The sequence below is a fragment of the Antennarius striatus genome, chromosome 10, assembly GCF_040054535.1.
Source record: "Antennarius striatus isolate MH-2024 chromosome 10, ASM4005453v1, whole genome shotgun sequence".
Lineage (NCBI taxonomy): Eukaryota > Metazoa > Chordata > Actinopteri > Lophiiformes > Antennariidae > Antennarius > Antennarius striatus.
The window spans coordinates 10231386-10252894 of record NC_090785.1 but is presented as its reverse complement, the minus strand read 5'-3'; the positions used below and the strand labels follow the sequence as shown (position 1 = coordinate 10252894).

The window sequence follows — 21509 nt, the reverse complement described above, 5'->3', positions numbered from 1 at the left end:
TTCAGAGTGGGGAGACAGCTGGTTAAAACAGGCGTTTTTGTCTCTAATAAACCGTAACTTGTCAAACATGTAAAGTAGTCGGCGACAGAGCAGCAGGTACAACGCCTCATTGACTCTCACTGAAGACCCTGGCCAAAAAAAAAAAAGACAAAAAGATTTTTTTCACACACAACTGAGGCCATTAATCATTAATGAAATTTTACAAGGGACAGGGAGTAACACGACTATATTCCTGGCTACGACTTCTGGAATCAACTCAGGACCTTGGCTCGGGGAACAAAGGTGCTGAGATACGGCCCGTGTTTGGATCCATGTGTTTACCTTGCTCTGCTCAGTATTCTGCTGCCTGACACCGCTGCTTCTCCCTCTGTTTTGAATTTGAGCGTCAGCACTTTTGCCAGAGCGCATGTCAGTTGTCAGACTTATTAGATGCCATCAAACATCTCCTCCATCATCCGTCTGTCGTGGGGCTCTGCTTTTCCTCCGTTTTGCCACTCAGTCATCACATGTCCATACAAATGGATTTTAAATGCAAACCCTGGCAGGAGACTAAACTGCAAGAAAAAACATTAAGTGCCTCTCTGGGTTTGAAACACTCATTTTCAATATTATTCAAAGTTTGGACCTTTCAACTGGAAATATAATGAGCAGTCAACACAGTTTGTCTTGACGTATGTGGGGATTTAAGAGTAAAGCCTCTCTGTTCAGTCTGACTTGTCACTGTTTCATCAAACGGCTTGGGGTTTTTTTTTTCTCCTGGGTTTGAAGCTTGAAACACGAAACTAAAGATAAGCAACAACAAGCAACCTTAAAAAAAAGATGACGTTAACACAGTCCTTCATCTTGACTTTGCTATAATGTATGGATGTGTAAATGTGACAGTACAGAGTTAAACATAACAGATGTAACTGTTTATGACAGCGCTCACCTCCTCTTGATATTTTACAGCCTGTCGTCATCAGTGTGTGGAAATGGGGCCTGGTGGGAGAAGGAGGTACGTACGGTGGGTGGGGTTCAGGTGATGGTGCCAGGGAGAGCTTCTTTATCACGGGTGTTTTAGATTGAGCTGATTCCTCTTCCTGTGAGGAAGGAATCCGCAATACACTGTATTGCTGTAACACACACTTGACATTTCTCGTACAATTTTGAAGTATTTTTTTCACACAGTTTGTAACCTTAACATAACTTATCAACTGATAACATGTCGACTGGCATCTCATGTCTTAGATCAACATTTTCAGCTGCTACCTCTCATTACTCCGTTTAAAGGGGCAAGTCAAAAAAAACAAGGGTTTAATAGAGTAAACAGGATTGGCCATTGTGTCTAAACTGTGGCTGCTTCTTTATTTTATCCATTTGATAATGTCAACCCAGTATGGATACTGACGTTATTCACTTATAAATAGTTTTGTTAACCACTGGCAGTTGAACCACACTGCAATTTGCACCCTTGTGATGATCTTCACATCATTGTGGCCATTTAGAATCAATACTAACGGCTCATTTTGAGTTAGCATCCCCATAGGCAACTGCTCCTAGCACACAAGCTAACTGTACACTACTTTTTCAGGGTGAAATGGCTGAGAGAGGGTGAAAAGGACAAATGAAGAGAGCTACCAGTCTTCTACATCATGTCTTATCTATCAAGTAAGTGAGCCAAAAGTAATTTTGTTGGGAATTTGGAGATCAAAACTGCACTGATGTGAAAATTATGATGAGTCTGAACAGGTTGCTCTGAGTCTGAGTGGTGCGTAATTAATGTTGGAAAATTGTTTGCTGTCATATTATCCACTAGAGTATGATAAGTTGGCATCGTAAATGAAGGCTTGGTTCTTGTTTTGAAGGCCAAACTTGCTTTTTTCAGAAACGCGTTTTCATTGGTTTTCTCAGTCACCTAAGGCTTCTGTGAGACCTACACGGGTAAACATCCATGCACTCAAGTCATTGAACCATCAGATGAATGAACACCCAGCTCTGTTTCCCTCCTAATTGCTTTGGAAAAAAAGTATTGACGAGTTGTGAAACTCAGCGAATGACAGCTCCTGATGTTTTCCTGAGGGACTGAGTCAACATGCACAGACAGTGACACAAAAGAGCACACACACCTCTGCGGTTTTGCACACTCACATGGACGACCAATTGATTAAGTCACATATTTACCTCATCCCAGGCCCCAGGGCCTGGAGCACCCCTCCACTCCCACCAACCCAGAAACGGCAGTGAAAAGCTGGAGCCCAACCCTGCGCCCTGCAGCTAAGTAAGTAGATGCGGGATGTTCCAGCTTATAGTAGAAAGCCAGCAGGAGGAAAGGCCAGGTGGGCCAGGTATAAAGGCTGCCACACAATAAAGAAAAATTAGGGCGGGGTCTTGGAAACGATTAGTATTTATTATTATTACAAAAAGGATTGAGTAAGAGAGCACAGCTGGCCCTAAATGTGTTAAAATGACAAAGGAGGAGGTAGGCTGAATCGTTTGCCATGTAGCACTGCCAAACTAGAGAGAACAAGAGGAGACAGATACGGAGAGAAAGAAGAAGAGAAAACATAGAGGAATGCAGTAAATCCCTAAGCGTCTGAACAATACTCTGGAGAAAGAAAAGAGGAATTTTTATGTGCTGCAGGTGAGCAGAGCAGAAAGGGAGGGAGTGGGAAGAGGAGACAGACAGAAGTAGAAAGGAGATAGACAGATGGAAAAAGAGAGGGAGAACGCGGGGGTGGCCGAGGGAGTTTGAGGAAAGTGTGAATGGCTTTGATTGTAGCAGAGCAATGGGAACACATGGAGAGAAAATGATGCACAAATGACACAAAATGACACAAAAAGGCTACTTAGGCAGCATTTAGGGAGGATGACACATGGATGGACATGATGAAGGAAGGCAGAGGAACATATGGGAAAAAGATTGGTAGATGTAAGATAAGAGGATAGAGAGCAAAAGTGTGAGAAAAAGACATGGGAGGAAGGAAGCCGAACAGACGACTCTGCTCTGACATGGGCTTTTGAAAAGCTCCAATAATGAGATCATACTAAGCAAAATCATCATGTGACAAAAATAAAAAAAATCACGTTGATTGCTATCCGGGGAGGAAAGATGACCTTTAATAAACAATAGAGCAGGTGTGTGAAGCTTGGACTAACCGGGGGCTATGTTTTAGTCACCCTCAAAGGGCTGGTCGTAAAAGTAAGACCATATAAATCTATCTACTTGTTAACGTATGACATAGTTGCCTCTGTGCTGTATTATTTTTAGTTTTAGCAGAAGTTCAAATGTACAGTTATTCCCGTACTTTTAGCACACTGTTACATATATAAGTGTTCTGTTCACTTTCCCTTTGTGTCAGCTTTTCTTTTCTCTTGATGGATATTTTAGCAGGGCAAAATCGGTTTTAAGATAATGCCAGTATTCATATGTGTAGATACGAATGATCTACAGGTTTGTAGGTCTTCAATCACAGTATGTCCATCAGACAGTCTGAGCAGCAGGAGTGATAGATGTTGATGCGTTTGCCCCTGACAGTATCTGGCTTATCGAGTACGCTCAGGGCTCGGCCGTCCTGTTCCGTATTAGTTACAGCAGTATGTCTCTGCTGCGCTGACAGAGAGACCGTCAGAGAGAGAAAGACAACAGTCAGTAATGGCTTAGATAGCTATGCATGACAAGCCTCTTTCCAACAAATTTCTGACACGTAAAGATAATGATTCACAAACATGCTGGTTTGCCCACACACAGCAAATAAGGGACATGCATACACACACACACACACACACACATACAGATGAACTAACGAACACACACAGACCATACAAAGCTACCATTGTTGGCTTCAGGCGAACTCTTGCTGAATGTGAAGCATACAGTATGTGCTGTATGTGCATGTATGCGTGTAAAGCCGGAAGCAAAATTACTCATCATCTATAATAGGTTATATAACATTTATCAGCCGCTTGTAATAACAACTCAATTAAACAGATATAACAAAGTTTTGTCTTTTTTTTCGTAAATACAATAACACCAGTTTCTGGCAGTGTTCCTGAGGAATCTTAGCCCATTCCTCAGGTCACCAATTCTGTAATATTTCCTGGGTTTGTGTGCTCCATTCACCTTCTTCAAAACCCACAGGAGAGTTTCTGTGGGTTTTAACTCATGCGATTGACGCCCACTCTAGATGATACAGAACGTCTTCTGAAAGCAAGCCGAGACTTAGAGGTATCATTTTCCTTTTGGAATGTGATGCCCAAGCTTCAGCTTCCTCACAGATGGCGAGACATTTTCATCTAGGATTTCCTGATATTTGATGGAATCCATCTTTCCCTCCACATGCTTCCAGGTTTCCAGGCCCAGAGGAAGCAAAGCAGCATCACAGATTCAAAACCATGCTGCACTGTGCTGAATGTATTCTTTTCAGGATATACCTCATTCTTCCTTCTGCTGACATTGTGCTGATCAATAGCCCCAAAAAGCAAAACAGCATCCCAAACACCCGTGTCTCTTCTGGTTGGTTTCTGACCAACTGGAGCAGAATTTCTAGAATTTTTGGTTCAGCAGTCTTGAAACTGTTGAAGTTCAGAAAAGCACAAATGCAAATTTAAGCCTTAATTTAAAACCGATGAAGTAAATCTGTTGCTTAAGCAACATCTGATTTACACATGTTTTGGTTCTCTCAAGGATGCTATTTAGGGTGTTGAGTACTTTTGAGTCTGAAGTTCTCATTTGCAATGTTTGTTTGCATTTTATTTGAATGTAAGAAATAAATCTAACTTATTATTTGGTTTCAAACTGCTTATATGCTTGCCTAGAAACCTACAATAATGAGGGTTGATGAGCTTTTCCCCAATTACTAAGAACCATGAGAGTCTGATAATCTGTCAGCGCTGACACGGTTGAGCCTCCTTGAAGTCACAATGTTGTTGAGGTTCATGTGTGCACTTGTTTGTCAGCAAGTGGTCCTCACTTGTGTGCTTGTAATGAGTGTGTGCCAGGATGGGTGTGTGCAGGTGTGTGCAGGTGTGCACCTCAGAGGTGATGGAGGTGGGGGGCAGACACATTGATCCTTTAATATCTAGCCGGAGGCGAGGACGGGGGAGCCACAGAGAGAGAGAGAGAGAGAAAAAAGAGTAGTGCATACCAATAAAGCAAAACAAGAGAGAAAGAAAAAGAACAGGTGAAGGGGCGATAAAAGAGTGGGCAGGGAAGACAAAGGAAGACAAAGAAAAGGTGAAGGCAGAGGCGGTCACACTGAAGGACGAATACAAGAGAAATGGGTAGCTTATGGGCTTATACGTGGTATGTTTGTACCTGTGCTCATGCAAATCCCTCACTGTCACAAGTCAGGGAGATGATTTGGGGGGAAGAGGAGCTTCGTGAGATAGTGTGATGAGAAAAGAAAGAAAAGTGGGAGGGGGAAGATGCAGTGGGAGGTGGGAAGAAAAAGATGAAAGGAAGAAAGAGAGATCGTAAATTTTCACCAGGACAGACAAATAAAAACTCTCTCATACACCGCCTCACTCCCTCTATTTTTTGTCATGAATGTGAGCCGGTCTTTGTTTTCCTGAAAACGCCCTGACCCCAAACTCCTCTTCCCTTGTGCCAATCACTCGAAACCATCCCTATAAAACTCAAACCATTGCAAACAAAAATCCCATATGCATATCTTTTTGTTTTTCCTCCCAAAGGGATCGTGAATGACCAGCGACACCATGCACTGTACAAAAGCTAGTATTTATTCTCTCTTGAGTTACAATACAGTATTTTCACACTGGAGAAAAATAAATAAGCATCTTGTTCAATAAATATTTTATAGATATGATCTGTAACCTTTAGACACACCATCGGAGGCACACTGGAACGTCTTGAATTTCATGTTTTAAAGAGAAAAAGAAAAAAAACCCGACATAACTTAAACATTTTGAATGACATTTGCCTTACTTCAGAGAGCTAGGCAAAAATAGCGAATCTGTCTGTTAAATATAAAGCAGGAAACAGCAGATGTTTCAGTTAGCTTAGCATAAAGACTGCGGATTGACAAAGCAAGGCTTTAATGGGATAGTCCAGATGTTTTATTTGAAGCAGTATAAGGTGCTTATTAAAAGTGTACATTTTTATTAGCGCAACATCAACTAACAGACGGGAGCAATGACATGTGAGCTAAACAATATAAAGGCTAACACATCCAGGTTCCCATCAGAAATTGCCATGCACTCTAGACAATACACAGGTTTGGATAAATGCTCCAAAAAAAACTGAACAATAGCTCTAATAAAAGTCCAGAAGTAGACACTTTAATAGCAAATTTGTCTGTGATGTTTGATTTGCTGTCAACTCTGTCATCCCTGTGTTCAATAACTGAGAAGCCAGATATTTCTGATTGATCAGAAACCAGTTCAGATTGCACTGGCCAGAGAATCCTGTCGATAGATAAGAAGTTTAGCTCATGGTATTTCAAGGGCATCAACCACTCACTGGTATGTTGTGACCCATTCAGAAGGCTTGATGACTAATAAATCCTTCGATCTGACGACAATCCATTTCACCAGCAATCCCTGTTTGTTTGTTTATACGACATCCCAAGTTTTACTGAAAATGTATTTACGGTGGATCTTAGGACAAAGGAGAGTTCATAAAATTTTTAGACAGATTTGAAACAGATGCATATTCTGGATCACTTTTTCACTTTCTTCAACATTGGGGGATATTTTTTAACAGTTAGCCAATATCATGAAAAATAACAATAGCTCAATCAAAATAAAAAGACCCAGGCATAGATATCTCATGATGTTCCAGCACTGAGCTCAATTGGACCCAGATCTGGAGGGGGGCAATACATTATGTATCAGGTCACAGTACTTTAACAGAGAGGGGTTGAGACATATGTATCTGAGAAAAAGCAGATTCAGTCTTTCAAAGGCAAAAATGTCTTTGGAACCCTTAAAATCCAAGTGTGCATCAGGATGGATTAAGCTAGACCTATTTTCAGCGATAAAATTTCTTCACATTTCTCAAAGAAAATCCTCTTGCACCACGACTTTCAAGTGATAAGTGCTCAGAAATGTCTGCAGATGACAGATCTAGTTTTGCCACGTCTAAAATGATATAAGAAATCTTTTAAAGACATTTTCTGTGGGCTAAAGCAACTCCAGGACAGCGCAATTCTGCATTAGCAGTTGCCGCTTGTGTTTTTTAGCCAGATGATCACATCTGGTCTCTGAATACTACGAAACAGATCCCTTTTCCTTTCCGTTTCATAGTAATTTTATTTATCTTACTCTACAGATGAAATGAAAATCTATTTTTGATATTTTTTAGTTTCATTCCTCCTTTTGCCCACAAAAAGAAAAAAGAGGTGTATTTCTAAGTTGTTTTCTACATTATAAAATAGAAACTTTAGATTTGAATTTAATTTAATTTTTCTTTCTTGGTGACGGTTTTTTGAATAATCATTTAATTAAAAGGCTAAACACAGACCAGACCGTTTGTCATGAGTAAAATCTGAGTCAAGTCTCACGGTAACTTCACCATAATGTGCGGTATGGTCTGGGTATAGAGTTCTTTCTGGATTTTGGAGATGCTGATAGGTGAACTTTGTGTTTGGACAACATCAAATAGATTTCCCCCATTCCAGTGCTATGCTAAGCTAACAGTCTACTAGTTCCCTCTTCTTATTTACATGCTCTGATATACAAACAAATGACAGGTATTGATGAACATATATAAACATATTTACCAAAATGTTGAACAAATCTTTACACAACAGAATTGAAAACTGATGGTTTTAAGGAAGGTGATTCTAATCTAAGTTAGATTGTGTTAAGTATGAAATTGTTACACAGTGGAACAAGCGTGAGCTCCGCTTCAAAAGCAGCTGCAGAAGAGAAAACAACGCTACAAAGGTACAGAATACCAAAAAGTAGTGTGTGTGTGTGTGTGTGTGTGTGTGTGTGTGTGTGTGTGTGTGTGTGTGTCTGGTTGTGTGCGCGCACGCGTGTGTACATGTGTGTGTGTGTGTGTGTGTTTGACTATCGCTCTGTCTGGTATGTGTAGTACTGTTGTATAGTTACTGTAACTGCCCAACCAGCTTGTGATTACTCAGCAGCACCCCTCTACCCGTTATTTCCAGTGCTCACCCCCTGACTCATCCCTCCTCCCGTCTTCCTCTTTCTGCTTCTTCCTCTCCTTTTCTTATCCCTCCAGCCGTTTCCTCTCCTCCTTTTGTCTTCTACTCATTCAGAAATGTCGCCTTCCGCCTGTCGACAAAGTGAATGTTTGCTGATTCACATATTTGGGGTCACTGAATCAGCACGTTCTCAATAGTTTCCCTGTCTGTCTCTCTGGCTGTCACTAAGTCTATGACCGTGTGTGTGTGTGTGTGTGTGTGTGTGTGTGTGTGTGTGTGTGTGTGTGTGTGTGTGTGTGTGTGTGTGTGTCTAACCACCTACAGTGGTATTTCTGTGGATCGATGAGCCGTTAGGTCCAGTAACTCAGCCCAGTCCCAGTGTGTCTCATTGAATGAGCTGCTATGTGCGTTGGGCGGGTGACAGTGCTGGTAATGTGTTGGCTTTGTGTGTGTGCGTTATATTCCGTTAGCACTTCTGGTGACCCACCAAATAGTCCCGTCATTCACTTATTCCAGTATGATATAAATGAATGTGTGAAGCATGAATATGTTTACGTGATGAAGTTCTTTCCACTCTGATTTGGTTCTGCTTGGTTCTCAGCATCTCAGCCTCGGAGTCTCCTCTTCAGCCGATTGAAGTCCTTCGCCGATCGCCACAGCCAACTCTGCAGCTCTCGTAATATCCAAAATCCCTCCACCTTCCTGGCAAAGTCATTCATTGTCGGCTGCACAGAGAGCAGCGAAGAGGAGGAAGAGGAGGTGGAGGACAGGAGCGGAGACAAGGGGGGTGACAGCAGGGAGGTGCCCCTTTGTAAAGACAGGGGGATGGGCTGGGAGAGGAGGGTGTGCTCCTCACCTGCTCCAAACTGGTAGAGGAGGGACAGAGTGGACAGGGGTGGCTGGAGGGTGGAGGAGAAGATGGAGCGGGGAGGCCGACGTTGATGATGAAAAGAGGAGGAAGAGGAGACGACTTCAAGTTCTGTTTGCTTCTCCCCCACCAATAAACGTCCGCTTGCCTCAACCATGAACCCGTCTTCTTTCCTGAATGTGTCTGGGTAATGAGAGTTCATGTTGTAGACATATTGATTGTCGTTATTGTTGTTGGCTCGAAGGGTCAGCTGACCTGTGGGCAGGTATGACACTTGTACACCGCCTTCTGGCTTCTTTTCATTCTCTTCTCCGTCGTCGCTTACACTAAACAACCTTCGCCGGTTCCCCCATATCGTGACGCCTCCCTCTGGGTCTAGTTCCTCCTCATCCTCCTCTCTTACCGCGTCATCTGGGGTGATCCATCTCCTAATCTCAGGCTCAGCCCTCCTCCCTCTCCTCCGTTTTTCCTCTCTGCCCCTGTCCCTCGATCCGCCACTCTTTCCTCCTCCTGCCCCAACCTGTGCTCTCCTCCCCTCTTTCCCTCTCCTTTTATCCACTTGGTCTGCATTGACTCCATCCTCCCTCTCTCGTCTCACCACCCTTGCCCCACTCCTTCTTTGGTTACGCTGGCCAGACTCCGTCCTGGTCCCGGCTCTGGACCTGTAAATACTCTGGCTCATCAGTGGAGCCGGACTGTCGCTCCCGGATCCCCTTTGAAGGAGCTGCCTTTCTCCAGCGCTGCTCACCAGGTCTGAGGATGATGGAGGTGGAAGCGCATAACCGAGGGTGGTCATCAGTGCAGATATGGACCCCAGCAGCCCATCCAGTCCTGTACAGAAGTGCAGTAGGGAGGTCTTGAGGGAGGGGCAGATGGTGTTACTGGCCAACTCCCTCACAGCTGCCAGCAGGACAGAGTAGGCCTTCTGATTCTGGGCGAGCCGAGCTTGGTTCTCGAGGCCGTGCCACAGCTCCAGGCGGGTGGCGGCACTGGGCAGGGACAGAGCTGTGCTGTTTGGTCGTGGAGGGGAGAAGTCTTTCTCGTTGAATGGGGGGCCCAGGTAGGTCAGCTGTAGCAGGTATAGAGACATTAGGAGAAAGGTCGAGAATACTTAATAGATTCTGGCATATTACTTATTTTCATAGTTTCGGTCATCAAGACATTTTATACAGATTCATTACTTACAGTCAAGTCTCAAGCCAAGAAACATAAGTGGACAAATGATCAGAAACAAGAGTCCAGCCAGTTTATCTAAAACAAACTGTTTTATATCTATAGTCATCCATCACAGAAAACACACAGGAAAACCATATTAAAATTAAGTTTGGGCCAGAAAGTCAACCCCTAAGCTGTGATGGGTGTTTAAAACAATGAATTTGCAATTTGGCTTTATCTCTTTAAAATTAGTCTGATCCAACTCAACTATTCTCTTGTTTTTTGATTTAGGGAAATATCTGGGAAATAGCTGCTCCACGTTCCACTGTGTTCCCCAGCTAGCCTCTAAAGGTTTCACAAATGATGACTCACATATATGTCTTTAATTTCCTTCAGCTGATACTCCAGGTATTTGGTCAGCTCGTACACGCTCTCTATCGAGCTCCTCTCACTGGCCAGGTTGTGTGACGTATCCAAGGCTGTTGCCATTGCTGAAGCCAATAGCAGGACAAGCTGGTGTTGATGGACTGTGAAGACATTTGAAATAAGAAAAAAAAACAAAAACCGGGATTCAAATTTTGACAGACTGTGTGAGTAGTATTTAATGACACTCACATCACAGGTGTCCAAGTAATGATTAACACCCACTGCAGAGGTATTTGTAACCATAACAATGGAGTAAAATTGATCTCAGCTGTTATTTTCTCAGACATTTTGTGATTATTTAACTTGGAAGCATGGATTTTTAATGAATTTGATCAATTGCAAGCTCAACAGACCGATATTTTCTCCAGCAAATTACCAGTCGCAACACTGTCACGGGTTTCCATGAGAATTTTTTGAATTTTCTAGTTTATTTCTTTGTCTCTATGGCAATAGCTTCATCTGTTTATGTGTTTTCAGGTCAGAGTCATTTGACGTTGCCAATAAAGCTTTTTCCGTTTTCAATCTATTTTTACAGGTTTCTGTCGGAGGTTTACTCTGGCTTCAAATAAAACCCCTCTTAATAACTTTAGACAGTCACACAATTGGCTCTAACGTTCAAAGCAGCACTCACACACACACACACACACACACACACACACACACACACACACACGTGCACACACACACACACACACGTGCACACACATAAAAAAGACATGTGGCTTTCTTTACAAACACAAACATTAATGTGTTTGTATCAGTTGCATGTTTACTGTTGATGTCGTGTTTAGGTTTCACAGTATTTTTGTGGGTGTTTTATTTTACTGTGTGAGTGTTTCTGAGAAAGTTGTACCCGTAATTATGTACGTGGATTAAATTCATCTGGTAGTGCATGTTTACATTGTTTTTTTTTCATGTATGTGCATGTGTTAGGACAGGTGGGTAGGAGGTGGGGGGTGGGGTTGTAACACTGGTAACAAATCTTTTATTGCCCCTTTTTATGCTTTCAAACAGAGATAATTGGCGCAGAAAGGTAGTTTTCAGCATTAGGAGCCTTCATCTACATCTGTTTCTCTTCCTCACATGCATTCTGTTTCTTTCACACCATCTCTCCTCACTCTCTAACTCTTTCTCAACACTTTCTCAGCCCTTTAGCCTTAGCCCAACGTGCATTTCTTTTTTCCGTCTCTACTCTTCGTCACCCTTTTTCATCCTTGCTCCCTCTCATCCTCTTGACACCCAGGCAGTATGGAGTGATTCATGCTTGTAATTGTGGGCAAAACATGCAGCTTGTTCAACAGGTGTGAAATATGTCTTGCACAATGTGTGTGACCCTGTCAGTTTTGGCTCGCTCTGACTCACCTCGGGCCTCCCTACCAATTTAAATCCTTTCTCCTCTCAAACTAGTCACTCTGCGCTCATACTTTCCTTTCTTTCTCGTCATACCTATCCCCACCCACCTTTCCTGCCTTCGCTCTTCTTTGCACTCTTCTCTGTTTTTAGCCCCAGGTCAAAATAACAGCAGTCAATTAACCCCGATTAGCTCTTCTTCTCTACCTCTATTGCCCCTTTTTTCCTTTCCTTTCATCTGTCCATCACATCGGGCCTCACAGGGTGAATACAAGGATGAATAGCTCCCACATTTGTGAAGCATTTGCCTTATATTACATTTACCAACACATATTCACTGGTCCTTATAAGAGTCAGCACCTTTTTCCTGTGACTCAACCCTTTATGTTTGACATATTGGTATCCGCCCTCATATAGGGTTGGGTAGAAACTTTATTTAACAAGTAGTTTTTTCCCTACTCTGGTATGATATCAGCATATTATCTGGCAGGGAAAAACAGGCATTCATTATGTTTAATTTTCTGGTCTTCTGTTCCTTTACATTTAAATGTGAAGTGATTGAGTCAAAGCAAAACCATCAGAATAAATGTGAGCTTAATCTCTTAATTCATGTCACAACTAACAACAACGGGGTAACTACGAACAATCATAAAGTCATTACTTACTATATTTATTCTTGCAAACCAGCCAAGCACGCTCAAGAGAGCTGAAAATAATTGCTCATCAAATCACTTGATTTTGATGACAGATTGCGAAACTGTCAGATTCCAACTAGAGTAGGATTATAAATGTCTGTCAGTGGAGTGACATGGATTAAACGTGAACACCCCAAGCTGTAGCTCTCATAACAGGGAACTCCTAAACTACCTGATGACCCTGAGTTGTCGGTTACATCAAAACCTCCTCCCAGACAATCTTATATAACATTGTGGTTGGGCCCAAATAACTCCAAAATGCTCCCACACACACCTTGAAACCAGTCAGCAAGGTTAAACCCCATCATCCAAGCTTTCTCCTGTCTTCTCAACCACGAGCTCCATCAGCAGTCAGAAGCAATGAGCATCTTTCATCAATATCTGAACATTTGGAGACAATTAAGCTCCTTACTCCTCCCACCATGCATCCTCCATTAGCATCAAAACACCCCGAAATCAACACAACATCATTGACTCCAAGAATAAACAGCCCTGGAGGAAATGGACACACAGTGCGCAAAAGGGGTTGCATTCAGAAGGAATAAACAGGAACCATCCAAAAAAACTCATACGGAGAAAGAAAATTATCCTTGGCAAAAATCAACCCAAACCGTTCCTAACTGTTTCCTTTTGTCTGTGGCCACATGCTCAGAGATGATTGCCAGACGTGAAAGTCTCTCTTTGTTTTGATTGAGTGCTGACATGTCAAAAAGCATCCTACACTGTGGCTTGAAACAACTGCTGTTTAATATGCATAAACTAAGAGAATTCAAACCTGGGGCCACTCTGTTCTTAAATGATATTACATTGAGTAACTGCACTGTAGTCGGCATATAGCTTGACTTCAAGGGGAGCCCTGCAGGCTTGGGGCTGTGTACCTGGCAGTAGAAGCACACTGCGGGGCAGGGTTGAAACCAGAACATTCTCCGTGGGAGGATTGCATTACAGCAACACAGGAGTTTCCTACAACAGTCGACTATGACCTAACTGTGTGTGTGTGTGTGTGTGTGTGTGTGTGTGTGTGTGTGTGTGTGTGTGTGTGTGTGTGTGTGTGTGTGTGTGTGTGTGTGTGTGTGTGTGTCTGTTTGTGTGTGTGTGTGTGTGTGTGTGTCTGTGTGTGCGTGTGTGTGTGTGTTTGTGTGTGTGTGTGTGTGTGTGTGTGTGTGTGTGTGTGTGTGTGTGTGTGTGTGTGTGTGTGTGTGTGGTATGTGTGTGTGTGTGTGTGTGTGAGAGACACTACACATTTTGGAACACACCCCTATAAGCTGTACACATTTACACACACATGGGGACCCCCGTTAGAGCCCCACAGCACATCATACACACACACACACACACACACACACACACACACACACACACACACACACACACACACACACACACACACACACACACACACACAGACACACACACACAAACAGACATACATATATATGTGTGTGTGTGTGTGTGTGTGTGTGTGTGTGTGTGTATATATATATATATACACACACACACACACACACACATATATACATATATATATATACATATATATATATATAGGTGTGTGTGTGTATATACACACACACACACACAGACACGCATACGTATATTTGTATGTATGTACTTAATTTTGTACTATGTAGTTTGTGTTTATGTTTGTATGCATGTATGTTTGTGTATATGTATGTTTGTCTGTACACTTTGTTTTCCAATGTTCACTTATATCTGGTGCTCCAGAGTCTGGTCGCCATCTGCAATACAGAACTGAACATGAGGATCAGGCGCCAGAGCTTCTGAGCTCCAAATAGGATGGGATTAGACAGCCCAGGGTCTGCATTCACAGTTCAGAGTTGAATTTTAGGGCGGTAAGGTTTTCTTCCAGGAAAATTGGATCCTTGTAACACGCTTGACTTTTTCCTCCAGACGGTGTTTTGGTAAACCAGTGACCTGATGTTTGTGGGTGTTATGCTAGTATTTCATTTTCCCAGTGTACAACACCATTTGAGGTTGTCAGCAAGCACTTGAACTGAATTCGGCCATGTAGGAAAACCATGTGGAAGTTAATCTCTCCATTCTGATCCAGGAAAAACTGGATGCCAAGAGGTTGCCCTCTGTCGCTTTCACCACTTGAAAGAAGTCTTAAATGGAAAGGAAACACCAGTACGCAGACCATGTTATGAATCCACTCCAAATTAGGTGTTTATCATCTTTAGTGCATCTTTGATTAGGATGACTGCATCATATTAGATGTGGTGTGAGCACACACTCTGACAATCCTTAATTCAACATGAAGCAAACAATGTAATCTATTACTGAAAAAAAAATCTGCATTCCAGAACTAAAGCTACATGTTGCTATGTTAACGGGCCTTTCACCACTCATCACATTTTAGCTTTATCCACTGCTACGAACTCGTGCGCCAACTTCTTTGACAATACTTGGGACAGAAGGGAGGGAAGTACCGTATCTGCTCTGCTACATTGCCGTATCCACCGATGGAAAACTGATATCGTGCGAGTTTTCAGACACAAATCCTCACAGTTAACCTCTAAAGTCAGGAGAAGCATTGTCGTCATTCTATAGAATCAATTACGATAATTTAGGATAAAATGAGCTGTGGGCACTTTATGTGGTTTTATTGGTAATAACTCTATTTAGCTCTTTAATTTAGGGTAATCAAATGACGTGACTCACTCCGAGTAATGAGAGGAATATCTGCCAGCGCTGTGTGAACTCAGCCTAAATGTCAAGTCAGACGTCAAACATAAAGTCCACTAATTGTTCTTAATCATATCTCAAAGTTTTCTTTAGCAAATCTAACTCTAATTCTATTCTACAGTTATGACCTGGCAAGAACTTACTCAGTTCAATTTTATTTTTGAAAGCTCCACAAAATAACTGCTAGAAAGAACACAGAGAGTAAAATATTTAATGAGGGATATTACGTTAGCTATCTCTGATTGTTCTTTAACTTTACAAGCGTTGTAATACTTTCTCAGAAGGCATTTCCATCCTCTGATTCCTTGTCGTCCCTGTAAAATGTCAGAGTCATCGCTGGAGGATCATTTGTTTTTGTCGATGGAAAAGACCCACTCGAAGCAGACCTGGAGGGGCTGCTTGCATCTTGTATAGGGTTTTTTTATTATGATTATTCTGTTGCACGATACCTGTTGTCAGTTTCCTGTTTGTCCTTTATTTGCCCTAAACACTTCTGTACCCGGTGCCCATGGGCGAAAATATCAGTCAACAGATTTGAGATATATATTTGGATAGAGTAGATGGTAGTAGAGCTGCACTGAAAGTGGACGTTATCAGGCGTTGCAGGCGAGGTCACTGAGGATGAGTGTAGACTTAACAGACCGGGGTCAGGGTTGATGTTGTGTGTCTGTGTACAGTTAATGGCCAGATTTATGCACAATCTGCACTTGATCAAATGTTCATTCCTTCACTAACTCAATACACACAAACATGCACATAAAAACACACGAACATGAACACATATGAATCCAGATTGCGTTCTGTAGTGTAGTCCAATGTCTGCACAAACGATATACGTACTAAATAAATCCACATAAACAAACCATTGTTTACTCAAACGCCCTCATTTGCCATCATGAGAGTATTTCCTCTGGAGTACGTTCATTCTGAATTTCAAATTGATCCTCTTGGCACTGGACACACACACTGGTGTTGCCAAACAACATCAATTACCCACAAACAAAGGCGAAAGAAAACACTCATTAAAAAAGAGATCCAATAAAAATTATGTTTATGCCCAGAAACTCTTTGCAGCAGTCGTAAACTCAAAGTCCTCTCTAGTTTCCTTCCTCAGCCCGATGTCTCTCTCCCTCTTCACCTTATAAGCCAATCTATCCGTATCTTTTTTTTAAATCTGTGGATTCCTCTAGCTCCATGCTTTATTGCCACGTTTGGTTTCAATTTCTTTGTCGCTTCATCTGTCCCCGTCTCTCCCTAAATCTTCCTGAAACATCAAACTTCCAGTTTAAAGCCTCCTTCCTTTCTCTCCTTAATTACCATTCCCCTCTCTTCCTTTCACTAATTGCCTCCACTCGTTCCCTCCATCAACATTTTTCATTCTCCCCTTCATCTTTTTTAGACCTTCGGTTTTTAATTTACCTCTTAACCTCTTAACACCCCCCATTTCCCCCTAGTTACCCTCAGCTGGCTTCTCTCCACCTCTGCTTCTGTGTTTTCTTTGAAAAAAAAAAAAAGTATCCGAGAGAAACAAACTACTGAATTTAAAAGTCCCTGCTTTAAAAGAGAGTAGTAACAATGAGAAAAGCTGAATTTCTAGCGCTCTTCTGAAACAATTATTCCTTTCATAGTATAACTATCCTATTCATTTAAGACATTTTAAAGTAAAACTGCAATTATTTTTGACCTTCTTACTAATGAATTAAACAAGTAATTGGCTGAACAATAATCAATAGATTATTTGCTACAAAAAAATTTAGTTTCCTGCCTCATTTCTAAATTATTTTGTATTTTATTTATATGTTATTATCTTGATAGTAATTATTTAATAGCTACATAACTTAAGATCAGTCTTTTTTTAGAATGCAATTTTATTATTTGGACGTTTGATAATCACATTATGTGACTATTTTAATATAACTTGCATCGATTCCACTACATGTCAGAGGTTAGTATTGCACCGATTACTCCTCAATATTTATCCGACGGTCACAGTGAGTGAATAGTTTTGTACATCAAATAAGCAGTGAAAATATACAGTGGATTTTCATGCAACACTTACAGCTATATAGAGATTTTTTTTTTAAATATAGAATTCCAATGAGCTCCAATGCTGACACGACACAGCATTTAAGGGCTTTCAACTGGTGATTCTGATTGTTTTCTGAAATATACTTTCTATCATAGATTAATTTTTTTTACCAGTGGGAATATTTTCATTTTGTGATAATGACTGTGAGTCTGTAAATAAGAGTGAGGAAAGATATTTTGGATTCTTTAAAGATATAGACAGAGGAGGTGGAGGAGGAGGAGGAGGTGGAGGAGGAGGAAGAGTGGATTTAAAAAGAAGGAGGGAGAGGAAAAGGAGTCGGCGGTGGGGAGAGAGAGGGAGCCGGTGAGGGAGATCTCTGAAGCGAGGGGCCATGTTAATTTGGGAAAAATGTAAACAGCATGTGCAACTGTTCAAAGCGTGACCAGCTCATTTTATATCATTCCCCCTTCTCTCTCCTCTCTCTTTCCCTCTGGGTGCTGCTAACTTCTGTCAATCGGAGATCTGCACTGCATTAACCCCTCTACCGCCAGTTCCTGTCTCCTTCTACCTTCATCTTTCTCTCTATTTACTTTAATCTGTCTCTACCTCTCTTCACTTCCTCTCACCCCAATGCACCAGCCCTAACCCCCCTCCACATGTCCTCCTGACATCCATATACAGTCTATCCCGTGAACAATTGAGGACAGTGCAGAGCGAATCAAAGGATGTGAAAAATTTTCACCTTTTCCGTGTTTCCTGCTTTCTCTCTTTTCATTCTTTGTTTCTTCCTCTTTGCCTGTCAGTGTTTGAGCTCACTGTTCCAACACACACTAATGCTTGTATCTGAAACACACCGAAACTAATTCATCCCTTCAACCCTCGCAGCAATAACAGGCCTTGTCTTTTGTGTTCCAGACAGCGTGTTCTCAAACAGCTGAGCTATCTGTTTATTCATTAGAGCATCAGTTTGTTCTGAAAGTAGCTCCCTACTGGTTTTCTCCTCTCAGGTTATACCAAAGTCTGCTGGTGGCCAGGTGGTTCATGTGATGTGACCACCTAGCTAGGAAAAGGAGGATGAGGATGCATCAAGGGAGGCTTGGTGGACACGGATGAAATCACACATGGCACCATCCCGTACAAATCTTTACCTCCTTCTTTCACCTCCTTTTCTTTCCTTCCATAGACACAAAGCAGCAGCCGCACAAGTCATTCAGAGAGGGAAACTAGGTGCGTGTGTGTGTGTATGTGTGTGTCCTCTCACACCCTGACTAACGTGAATCATGTACTTTCTCATATCAGTGACAGCTAAGTAGACAGGGGCTTTAGCTGCCTCTGACCCCCTGAACCTTCACTGTGAATAAGAGCCCCCTGTTTTATACACAGACACACACACACACACACACACACACACACACACACACACACACACACACACACACACACACACACACACACACACACACACACACACACACACACACACACACACATTTCTTTTCTCCCTCTCTCTATCTCTGTTCTAGTCTGACACTCCTCTCACAAAGCCCCAACATTTCTTGGAAAAATGTAAAAAACTTTTAAAAAAATCTCTCATAGAAAATTTCATTTGTTTGATAGTTTGTCGAATATGTCTGATTTGAAAATTTTCTGTCTATTATTTTTCTGAGAGCCTTTGAAGTTTCCTATTGAGCAGCTTTACTTCATCATGAACGTTGTAATGTGATGAAATTATTTGTGAATAATATTCAACTGATTTGGGATAGTTAAAAATGTATGAGTAAATAAAAGTATTTTTAAAACTTTGAGAGTAGGATTACTTGTTTCGAGTGTTCAAAATAAAATGTGATTTGAAAACGGGAACTTTTTATAATAAAATTTTATCTGCTATAAAAATATTATCAGTCTATACCATAATACAGGAAAATATTCAGTAAGGGAGCAAAATACTTCTAAATATTTTGTAACCAACTTTGAAAGTTTGCTTTTGCAATATTATTCTGATTAAATGTGCAGAAAAAAATCCAAATTTTGACAAAATTCACTAATTAAACAGAAATTGTCACGACAGGACAGGAAAGCTTTTGTCATATTTCAAAATAAAATGTTTTATAATTTTATTTTTTTTACACGGAAAAAAAAAAAATCACGTTCTTACCTCCGCAGGTCCTTTTCATTTTCAACAAATCTTTTTATTCCGTTCACAGCGACGTCCCAAGTTTATCCACGGACAAGTTTCCCGAGCTATAATAAAAGTCTAATGATGTCCTCTCTCCTCAGCTCGCTCTTTTAGACAAGCGATAACTTTTTATTCTGTGTCGGCTCTATTATGCACCTCCTCTCTATGGTGATGATGAAAGAAAAAAAAAATGCAGGTGATGTCGACTCGATTCGGTCGAATAGATGCATGAAGGCCCGTTGAATATGTTAAAGATATGAGGCCCATGCAGATAAGAAGCAGCCGAGATGGAGCTGAACACCGACGGATGTGAGCTGGTGTGTGGTCTGTGTGACAGACTGAATGACGGCGGAGCCTTTTTGTACCTCCTCCTCCTCTTTTTCTGCCCTTTTTCTCGTTTTCCTCCACTCCCTCCCATCCCTGTCTCTCCTTTCGTTATCCTCCTCATCGGTGCTGATGATTCACCGGGTTGACGCATCACAGCGCAGCTCGCCTGAGCCGCTGAACCACGGGACTTGTCACAACTCATTTCTGTCTCCTCACCCTCATCATCTTCTTGAACTGACTTTGACTGCAGCTGTTTGATCTTTAATCTGCTTCACTTTATTAAAGGTGAGGGTCCGGCTGGATCAGTTCACTGCGGGCCAAAAGGACCCGGCAACCCGACGACCTGCAAATCATCCAGGAAATCGGGGAATTACACGTTTTCCATATACTGCAAACGTTTTGCATCTTTTTTAATATAGATTATATATTGCTTTTACAACAATACCTAATTTATTTATGTGGTTGTAGTCAAATAATACGATTAAACTGTCAACCAAGATCTTTAGTTTTCACTGCCTGTTGAGGGAAATAAGGCCCAAATTAATCCTAAAATATTTTATCACCGAAGTGGGTCTTTAAAGTCAAATAGACGAATAGGTGCGGACAGCCGATTTAGAGGCAGAATTTAGAGGCCTACAATAAAATGACACGTGTTAATGGATCGTATGGCTTGAACGGTTCTGGGTTTTTTCCCGTCTATTGAATAGAAGTTTTTGCATGCGCGTCGGCGTTTCTTTCTTCTCCTTCCATTCCCTTCATTTAATATTTAACTGGAAAAATTGCTTTGATCTAATCCTCTTACCTGCAGCTGTCACTCAACAGCAACACACCTTTGGCACCGCATGCGCGCTCCGGGAGAGGGATTCAGGCAAAGCTTCACTGACGATTGACAAATTGTCCCGAATCCAGCTTTAATTATATATTTAAAAAATCAATCGGCTCCATCAGGAGACTGGACATCTCAGCAATTCATTTCATAATCGCTCAAATATACCCCGACGTGTGTCGCATGTTGAAGGAAACTGCGCTCCAGGAGTTTCAGGTGCTTTTATCTGATTTAACCTCATGAAGAAAAGACACCAACTAAATATTGCTTCACACGGCAGGAGTCAAAAATGAATCAAAGTCTGATTCATTAGGGGTAGACTATATCTCTTCATTAGATACATATCTTCAACTGTTACGTTTGGATTACCGTCGACAATGTATGTGCATGTACACACATTATCAGTACTACGCATTTTTCCATCCATTACGTCAGCCTATTTTATTTGAAAATGGGATAGCCTATAATCCCATGAAAACGGTTCTTTATAATTAAAATATAAATATGCCCTTTAAACTTTGACCGAATCAGTCATGATTTAACCACCTGTTACTGTACAGCGTACACTTATTGGCCACTTCTGTACTTATATTCCAGTAGAATAGAATAGAATAGAATAGAATAGAATAGAATAGAATAGAATAGAATAGAATAGAATAGAATAGAATAGAATAGAAGGAAAACATGGGGCCTGTTAAAAGATGTGCTGTGCGCCACCTAGTGACGATCTATGTTCACTGCAACCTGCTCTGTTTAGCGAAAACTGTAAAAACGGTTTCTTCAAATCAGTTTCCAATAGTAGTTAAAAACATGGTGAAAACGCATTCGGCTTTAAAAGCCCAG

The 21509-nt window shown here is 41.5% G+C and overlaps 1 protein-coding gene across 1 annotated transcript; it reads right to left on the bottom strand.

Moving 5' to 3' along the window:
- Nucleotides 1-5697: 5697 nt before the first annotated feature.
- clcf1 (cardiotrophin-like cytokine factor 1) lies at nucleotides 5698-19824 on the bottom strand. The gene is made up of 3 exons (XM_068325648.1): nucleotides 19493-19824; nucleotides 10504-10658; nucleotides 5698-10045 (listed from the first exon to the last, which is right to left on the bottom strand). Exons 1-3 carry the CDS (start codon nucleotides 19509-19511, stop codon nucleotides 8714-8716), a joined length of 1506 nt encoding a protein of 501 aa, XP_068181749.1. The 5' UTR covers nucleotides 19512-19824; the 3' UTR covers nucleotides 5698-8713.
- Between the last annotated feature and the right edge of the window lie 1685 nt (nucleotides 19825-21509).